This window comes from Cebus imitator, unplaced genomic scaffold, assembly GCF_001604975.1.
Source record: "Cebus imitator isolate Cc_AM_T3 unplaced genomic scaffold, Cebus_imitator-1.0 Scaffold83, whole genome shotgun sequence".
NCBI lineage: Eukaryota > Metazoa > Chordata > Mammalia > Primates > Cebidae > Cebus > Cebus imitator.
Genome location: NW_016107398.1, coordinates 5,386,469 through 5,396,243, shown reverse-complemented (window position 1 = coordinate 5,396,243; position 9,775 = coordinate 5,386,469). Strand labels below are relative to the sequence as shown.

The 9,775-nt window shown below is 42.0% G+C and overlaps 1 protein-coding gene across 11 annotated transcripts in view; it reads right to left on the bottom strand.

Moving 5' to 3' along the window:
- The window catches only part of SYNE2 (spectrin repeat containing nuclear envelope protein 2), a 405,273-nt gene that overhangs the window by 92,571 nt on the left and 302,927 nt on the right, over positions 1-9,775 (bottom strand). For all 11 annotated transcript variants that reach the window (XM_017533965.2, XM_017533967.2, XM_017533970.2 and 8 more), the window contains 2 exons: positions 9,046-9,201; positions 1,432-1,584 (listed from right to left, as the gene is read on the bottom strand). In XM_017533965.2, coding sequence (XP_017389454.1) covers positions 1,432-1,584; positions 9,046-9,201 — 309 coding nt within the window. The remainder of the gene's footprint in view (positions 1-1,431; positions 1,585-9,045; positions 9,202-9,775) is intronic.

The window sequence follows — 9,775 nt, the reverse complement described above, 5'->3', positions numbered from 1 at the left end:
TTTTTTTAAATAGAAATGGGGGTCTTACTATGTTGCCCAGGCTGATCTTGAACTCCTTGCCTCAAATGATCTCCTGCCTCAGTCTCCCAAAGTGTTGGGATTATAGGCATAAGCCACCATCTCTGGCCTGCATTTATGTCTTTGATCTATTTTGAGTTAATTTTTGTATACTGTAAGAATGTAGAGGTCTAACTTCATTATTTTACATGTGGATATGTGGTTGTCCCTGTACCATATTTGACAAAATGTTTTCCCTCATTAAATTGTCATATAATCCTTGGTGAAAATTAATTGACTATAAACATGAGGGTCCCTCAATTATTTCTGGTCTCTCAATTCTATTCCAAGTACATGTATATATCTATCTATCCTTATGACAGTACTATCTGCATGTTTTTTACATGCATTATCTCAATTCATTTTCTCTTTATATTTTTATTATATTGCAATTATCTGTTCATGTGTGTTTCTTCCACTAGCCTATGAGATCTTTCAGGGTGGGATTCATTTATTTTCTCATTTATCTTTGTAACCTTGGAAGTGAGCACAGCACCTCACACAATGTATGCTTAACAAATGACTGAATAAGCTCAGCTTTATTTTTCTGCTAGATTCCTGAGGGATTAAGGACTGAGGAATGAGGCTGAGTGTTGCCTATGGATTTCAGTCATGTAGCTTATTCCCAATTCCCTCTTGGTTAGTACAAATGGTTGAAAGTAGATTTTAGTAGGTGACAACCCATGATGAAGGTTCTCTAGGAAACATGAACACACCTATAATTGGTTAGTGTTTTAATTCTCTCCCTCTGTTGTGGGAAAATGTCAAGGTTGCAATGTCTAGAGATGCCTGAGCTCTCTCTCTTTTGGTACTCTCCTGGAAGGGGTAAAATGCAGACATCAACATGCCTTTTGTAAGATTACTAGATGTCTTGCACACTGTCTTCCTTTATACTGCCTCTTCAACACCATGCAGTGTTTATTCCAACCTTTAGAGTTCTCCTGAAGCTGACTAAGCTCCTAGCTCACACAGGCTACATGACAGAGGATCACTTCCTCCCTGAGGCATCTCCCTATACATAGGGTCACTGCTTCATTGCTGTTTCTGTCTATCTTGCCAGGAAACAATGCCAGACACTCTTTTGGGTTTGGGGTATAGAGATATTTGTGTCTGTGTAAGTACATTAGACAAAACAAAGATAACCAAGTGGATTTGCAGCCTGTCAATGACGCTGGAATGCCTCTAATTATTCAGTGCATAAAATGGGACTTAAAATGCTTCTCTCTAATTTACTTCAATTAGTTTTCTCAGCAACTTTTCAGTGTTTGGTATAGACAGCCTCCATGATTAAAGGACAGTAACAACAACAACAACAACAAATAAGATAAAAGAATATGTGAAGAGAAATAGCACATTTCAAATGCATTCTAGTACCTGAGTGATGACACTGCTCCTCTTTTGAAATAACCCATCAATTCGGGATGCTGTATCTTCTAACAATGGCATTTCCCCACTCTCCAAAGTCAGATAACTTTGTTTCAACTCATCCAGTGCTTTGGATTTAATTGCAAGTTGATTTTCTATATCCTGGAAGAGTAAGAGAAAAAGGTTTTCAATGTACATTATTACAAAACAATTAATAAGGTGTCAGAGACAGGAGTTCACTCTTTTCAAGTAAAAAAGCCATTAGATTATATAATTAAATAGCATTACACCAAAGATATTTAAATCATGATACCCTTAGTTCAATGACATATGACACAACTCTGTATTTTAGGAGAATCTAGGCAACACATCCGAACCATCATGGCAGAGCAGAAAGAATGCTGAATGCTGGTCTGAGAGCTGGTGCCCATTCCCCATCTGCCCTGCACTGGCTGTTTGACCAGGCATAAGTCATCAAACCCCTGAGTCTCCATTTTCTCATTTGGAAAAAGTGATGATACCCCACACACCGTATGTGCCAAGCTAAGAGTTCAAATAAAATCACAAGCTGAAAGGTGCCTTTAAACCCTATAGCATCATGGCCGGGCGTGGTGGCTCACGCCTGTAATCCAAGCACTTTGGAGGCCAAGGCTGGCGGATCACCTGAGGTCGGGAGTTCAAGACCAGCCTGACCAACATGGTGAAACCCTATCTTAAAAAACAAAACAAAACAAACAAACAAAAAAACCATATAGCATCATTTAAATGACAGACTATATAATTATAGGTAGTTCAGTCAGCAATAACTTTAATCTTTTTCTACCTCTTAGTTTATTAATTCACCTCATAAGAGGCACCCTGACGTGGTCTACTCTTTATAAACACATTTTTAAGAACCTATAGTGTCTATGAAAAAGGACACTATGGAGCCAGCGGTCTGAACACAGAGATGAATGAGGCCAGCAACAGCATTGCCACTCCACTTAGAGGACGGACGGTCAGAGCTGCTTATTTGTCCTTCTCAGGACTGCAGTTGAAATCCAACTTGGAAAAAGTTTAACCTTTTAAAAAATTATTAAAGCATAACATGCTCGTTACAGAAAAATTAGAAAACACCAGAGATCTTTGGCATTCAGAGGAATTCATTTTGAATTCCCCTCAAGTCTCCCAATTCACAAATTTGGGATGTGCTTGTGCACACTTTCTTTAGCATTCATTTTTATCCAGATGCATGTATTCTGAATGCATGGCTTTAAGTTAATGACCCTTCGCTCATGTTCTATTTCTTGAAAATTGTTTTGCATAAGGATCCCAGCTTCCTTTTTTTTTTTTTTAAATCCTTTGTAAGAATCACTGCATGGTCCATAAGGAAAGAGAAACATGAGTGCCTTGTGGGCATGGGGTGGCTGAGCACGTGGCTGGGTTTGTACCCTGGTGAGGGATGAGATCTCTTGTGCTAGACTCACAGCGGAGCACTGATATCCAGTCCAGCAAAACTGCCAGATTACTACATGTGGGGAGCCCTCAGGTCGCTCTTGGAAATCACAAACTCTACATCAATGAATGTCAGGGGTCTTCTGGACTGGAAAGTAGAAAAAAAAATATCTGTTCCATAAGAAACTGACAGCTAAGGTTGGCAGTGAGAAGGGATGACCAGAGAATGGAGCTAGAAGAATCTTCCACTGTATGACCCTCTGTGCTTTTAGAATTTAGAGCCACATAAATGACTATATAGCATAGTAACAGAAAATTTCTCACTGTCATAACAATCCACCCATACTGACATGCGGGTGAATTTGTAAAAAAATCGTTCTTCTGGACTGGTTACAAAGGCACCCAGGAAACCAAACGGGTTCTCTGAGATAGCCTGGGCCAATGAGATTCGATCAGCTGCTGCCTCTGTCCGTCTCTGCTGCCCCAACTCGCTCCCTCATACCCTGATAGCCTTATTTGTTAGCATGTTTCTTTTATCATCAGTTTAAATCTAACATTTTTCATCTGCAGTTAAAACTGAAAACATTTTAAAAATGCTGAATCACTTTCCTTCTTTAAATTTATAAAATAGTCTTTCCTGGCCAGGCGTGGTGGCTCACATCTGTAATCCTAGCACTTTGGGAGGCTGGAGCGGGTGGATCACTTGAGGTCAGGAGTTCAAGATGAGCCTGACCAACATGGTGAAACCCCAACTCTACTAAAAATTGCAAAAATTAGTTGGGCATGGTGATGCTGATGCACACCTGTAATCCCAGCTACTCGAGAGGCTGAGGCAGTAGAATTGCCTGAACCTGGGAGGTGGAGGTTGCAGTGAGCCGAGATTGTGCCACTGTACTCCAGCCTGGGCAATAAGAGCAAAACTCATCTCAAAAAAAAAAAAAAAAAGTCTTTCCTAAAGGCTCAACTAACTAAAGATTTCTAAAAACACTTGTTTACCAATAAGTTGTCATAATTCCCCTATAAAGAAAACTGATAAGAAATGACTGTGTAGCAGACAAAAGAAAATAACAACAAACCCACACCCACCCACACCCACACTTTGGAAAAATGGCAGCATAAACAACAGCCGTGCCAGGCATGGTGGCTCATTCCTATAAACCCAGCACTTTGGGAGGCTGAGGCAGGTGGATCACTTGAGTCAGGAGTTTGAGATGAGCCTGAGAAACATGATGAAACCCTCCCTGTCTTTACAAAAAATACAAAAATTAGCCGGGTGTGGTGGCATGTACTTGTAGTCCCAGCTACTTGGGAGGCTGAGGTGGGAGAATCTTTTTTTTTTTTTTTTGACGTTGAGTCTCGTTCTGTTGCCCAACCTGGTGCAATGGCTCGATCTTGGCTCACTGCAACCTCCGCCTCCTGGGTTCAAGACATTCTCCTGCCTCAGCCTCCCAAGTAGCTGGGACTACAGGCATACGCCACCACACCCAGCTAATTTTTACATATTTAGTAGAGACAGGGTCTTATCATGTTGGCCAGGCTGGTCTCTAACTCCTGACCTCAAGTGATCTGCCTGCCTTGGCCTCCCAAAGTTCTGGGATTACAGGCATAAGCCATCATGCCCAGCTGTGGGAAGATCTCTTAAGCCTAGGAGTTCAAAGCTGCAGTGAGCTATGATTGCACCACTGCACTCCAGCCTGGGTGACAGAATGAGAAACTCTGTCTAAAAAAAAAAAAAAACCCATAGCAATAACAGCACACAAATACCCACGCATGGTGGAGCTGCTTGCTTCTTTTTCTCCGCAGAATAACATGGATTGGGCCCCATAATCCTGTCATCTGCCCTTGCTTCACTGAGGCCTAAGAGGACCTTTAAAGTTTCCCAACTCCCACTGCACCAGCAATTAATTTGTTTTACTTTAAATTCCAATTTGCGACACATAAATCAGGGTGGAATTAAAAATAATCTTTTGCTAATTATGGAGATTCACTAGAATTTGCAAGTCCTGCTTTTCTATTCTTTGAGAACTAGCATTAAATATTTTTAAAATATCTAAATTCCTCTGAGATTACCATGAACATGCTTCTTTAAGAAGCTGTGCTTGCTTATAGTATAGACGCAGCAAACTTGAAGGATTAATAACCTCATCTCAAGCCTCCCCAGTCTAGTCAATTACACAGTTTTCCTTGATCATTATAATTATAAAATGCCAAACATGGCCTTTACCGGTCATCAACGACTTTTAGAAGTCCTTCAGAATATTTCAAAGCCTAATGTCTTAATACTTCATCAGCTCCAGTCCTTAAGATTTTTAGAGGAAAGCCACTTTAGCAAGCTTACCTGAACTGAAACATTCTACTGGGATAAGTCATTAAAGGATACATTAATCATTTTCACCATTTTCTTTTTTTTTCTGTTCTGTTTTTGTTTTTTAGAGATGGGGTCTTACACAGCTGGAGTGCAGTGGCATGATCATGGCTTACTGCTCGAACCTCGACCTCCTAGGCTCAAGTGATCCTCCTGCTTCAGGCTCCTGAGTAGCTAGGATTACAGTGCAACACTATGCCCAGATAACTTTTTTTTTTTTGGAAAGGACAGCATCTTGTTATGTTGCCCTGGCTGGTTTTGAACTCCTGGTCTCAAGTGATCCTTCTGCCTTAGCCTCCCAAATCGCTGGGATTACAGGTGTGAGCAACCATACCTGGCCTCATTTTATTTCTTATATGCAAAGAATAGTGAAAAAAGGAGAAATTAACATTTATAGAAAAGCAGTCTTCTAGGTCTACTAATAGATATATACTCAGGCAACTATTAAGCACCTATAAGTTTCACAGGTGGTGACAGGTATCACAGGCATGCTGATGTGCCAGCCTGCCCTGAGAAACCCACAGGCTGGTAGAAGACAGACCCGTGGACAGATGAGTCCAGTGCAGTCTGTCACATGATACTACATGGGATGCTAAGGAAACCTGTTTTATTTATTTGCTTCCATCGTGGCCTTGTTTATGGCCTTTTACAAGGAGGCATCCAAGAGGCACATAAAAAATTAAAACAGGCAGGGCGCGGTGGCTCAAGCCCATAAACCCAGCACTTTGGGAGGCCGAGGCGGGTGGATCACGAGGTCAAGAGATCGAGACCATCCTGGTCAACATGGTGAAACCCCGTCTCTACTAAAAATACAAAAAATTAGCTGGGCATGGTGGTGTGTGCCTGTAATCCCAGCTACTCAGGAGGCTGAGGCAGGAGAATTGCCTGAACCCAGGAGGCAGAGGTTGCGGTGAGCCGAGATCGTGCCATTGCACTCCAGCCTGGGTAACATGAGTGAAACTCCGTCTCAAAAAAAAAAAAAAAAAAAAGAAAATTAAAACAGGAAGAAATGAGCTAATGGAAATGCGGGAATAGGTAGGAAGGCACAGTCAGTGGGCATGTGGTGAAGGCGGGGGGAGGGTGCCTCGAATGAGTTCTGACAAAGATGGAGGAGAACCTGTGTGTGGACGGTGGGGGCAAGGGGAGGGAGGTATACAGATTTCTGTATCAGCAGCATATGTAATGGCACAGAGGCAAATGCAGACTGATAAGAGATGATGCTGGCCAGGCAGCAGGTCTGTAAATTTCTTTAAAAGCTCCATGTCTCATTCAATACCAGTCATTTTTCTAATAAGCACAGTGAATGTTAGAAATGGTTTTCAATTGGATGATGATGATTATTATTATTAAAGATGGGGTCTTGCTTTGTCACCCAGGCTGAACTGCAGTGGCATGATCATAGCTCACAGTCACCTTGAATTTTTAGGCGGAAAGAATCCTCTCTTCCCTTAGCTTCTTCAGTAGCTGGGACTATAGGCATGTGCTATCATGCCTGGCTGATTTTTAAATTTTTTTTTGCAGAGACGAGGTCTCACTATCTTGCCCAGGCTGGTCTCGAACTCCTGGACTCATGCAATTCTTCCACCTCGGCCTCCCAAAGTGCTGGGCTTACAGGCATAAGCCACTGTGCCTGGCCTTACTGGCTTGTTAAATAATATAAGGAATATTAGAAATGGGTTCTCACTGGTAAATTTCATGTACCCAAGATTCATGGATTTGCTAAACTACTGCAGATATAATTTCCACCCCTACTTGAACAGGCTCTAAGAACTGGGTGTAGCCTGATGCCTTCACCCAGTGCAATAACCCCTAAGGTAAGTCCTTATGTGGTTTCTGTATCCAGTTTAAACTCCAAGGATTCTAGTTGCCTAACGTTGGCCATAGAAATAATACATTCTTGGCAAGATGCAGTGGCTCACGCCTGTAATTCCAACACTTGGGAGGCCAAGGCGGGCAGATCATGAGGTCAGGAGTTCGAGACCAGCTTGAATATGCTGAAACCCCGTCTCTAGTAAAAATACAAAAATCAGCTGGGTGTGGTGGTGCGTGCCTGTAGTCCCAGCTACTCAGGAGGCTGAGGCAGGAGAATTGCCTGAACCCAGGACACAAGATTGCAGTGAGCCGAGATCGTGCCAATGCGCTCCAGTCTGGGCGACAGAGCAAGATTCTGTCACACATACACAACAATCAATAAATAAAGAAATAACAGACTCTTGTTTCTGGAATATTACTATGTTTGCCTTTCCTAAGAAGTGGTGGGTGGTACACTAAAGAGGATAGAGAGGCTTTGCTGAACTTACCTATATAAACCATTTTTAGTGCTTGCTTGCTAATCTATGTTTCTATGGATGCTGGCATTGTGTCTGGAATTTGTTTACTACAACTTGGTAGTGAGGTTGTGTGAAGAATAGCTAAATTTAATCCATTTCAGCCTTGTTCAGTGGCTACTATTATCTATCAAAGAGAGACACACAACTGGGCAAAGACTCACTTGACTTAGGTCTCTTGGCAACTCTTTGTAGGTGAGGGACCAAAATGTCACTCTGTAACGTGGATTTTATTCTGTGGTCAATCTGGAGACACTAAAGGATTTTTCAATGGGGATTGCTGTGACCCTTTGTATTTCAGAAATATCCCTCTGCAGCAATGTGGAGAATGAATGAGAAGGAAATGGCAGGGGAGGCTGGTAAGTGGGTGGGAAGCAGCTGCATGAAACAGGCCTGCACCGAGAGTGGTCTGAAGGAAGCTGGTCTGAGACGGACTGACCAGACAGTAGGGAGTAAGTCGAGAGCACCTAACGAGAAACTGGAGGTAGAGACACGTGTGAAAGCACCTCCTGGGCTCTGGAAAGAACCACCTGCTAGGGGACAGTGCAGCACCAAACTGCAGAATGCAGGCTTCCAGTAAGAAGGATATGGACTCCAAGGTGGCTGTCAGAAGGCTAAAGTAGAGCTAGCTCATGGAGGCAGGAACAGGATGTGACCATCTGAAAAAACCTCTTACAGTGGTGCTGCTGCTCACATTTATGTCCAGTGCTATCCTGTAACCTCCTCCATGGAAATGGGGTCCGGCCAGACTTTCCAGTCCTGACAGTGACTAGTGTGAGGCCGTCACACAAGGTGCAGAAACAGCACAGCACGTGCCGCCCGTAGTGATGGCGATGGCAGAGGTGCTCTGCACAGGCAGCGGCCCTAAGGGCAGTGCTGAAGCAGGATCAATGTGCAAAGACTGAGTGATGCAGCAAGACACAGCTGAACCACGGACAACACCCTCAAGGCCAAATGTGATTCACACAGAGGTTCCAAGGGAAAAATGGACTTTTTTTTTTCTTTTTTTGTTTTTTTCTTTAATCTTTTTTTTTTTCTTTTCTTTTGTCTTTTTAAGTGGACTTTTAAAAACACAATACGCAATAGGTAGAAGGAAATCATTTTCCTCTGAAGAAACATAGAATGAAATGCTAAAACGAATGAAATTTTTAGAGTAATTTTGTGAACACTGGGCAAAAGGATTAAGCAAATGGAAAACTGGAAAGATTTAAATCAAAATTCCCTTTGAACATTTTTTCCCCAAGAGTACTACTCAAACCTCTTAAGAGCGGCAATACTGTAACTGTGAAAATACATTCTTCTGGTTGTCATAACAAAATGGCACTTTGCAATTTTGTAAAACCAATGGGTCATTATCTAATTGACAAAAGAAAATAAGTCAATAGAGGGGAGACGGAGGAGAGTCTCCATAAACTACAGCCACCCGTCCTTGGGGCAAGAGAGGTGACCAAATCACCCCAGCTTGCGGGTTGGACGGGGCGCTGTCTCCCTACTCACCTGACAGTCCAGGAGCAGCTTCTGCACTGAAATCACACTTTCAGGTTTTTGTAAAGTTTTCAGTCTCTCTTCTTGTGCTTCCATCCAGTTGTTCAAAATTTGTATTTTATTTTCACTCTCAGTGATACTTTCCAGAAGTTGTTCTAAATGTTGTATCTAAGTGATGAATTTCAAAATTACAAAAAATGTTAAAATGTATGTTTTAAAAGGGAAATGCCATGATACGTTCTTTTTAAAAGAACAATTTTGTTTTTCTCAAATTTCTAATATTTCATGTAATAAGATGCTTTGATAACTTTTGAAATAAAGATTCATAAATCAGGAAACAGAATTAAAGTTCCTCTTTGGAAAAAAATCTCTTATTTAAGGTAAAAGCTATCTGAGAAAGGTAATTTGTTTCAGAGTTTCAGGTGTATACAAACTAAAATGTTCCTAACAGTCAATATTTTTCATTGAGTCATCTATTGACATATGTAAAGTGTAAGAAAAATTTCTTTCTGCTGGGCGCAGTGGCTCACACCTGTAATCCCAGCACTTTGGGAGGCTGAGGCAGGTGGATCATGAGGTCAGGAGATCAAGACCATCCTGGCCAACACGGTGAAACCCCGTCTCTACTAAAATACAAATTAGCTGGGCATGGTGCTGCATGCCTGTAGTCTCAGCTACTCAGGAGACTGAGGCAGGGGAATTGCTTGAACCAAGAGGCGTAGGTTGCAGTGAGCTGAGATTG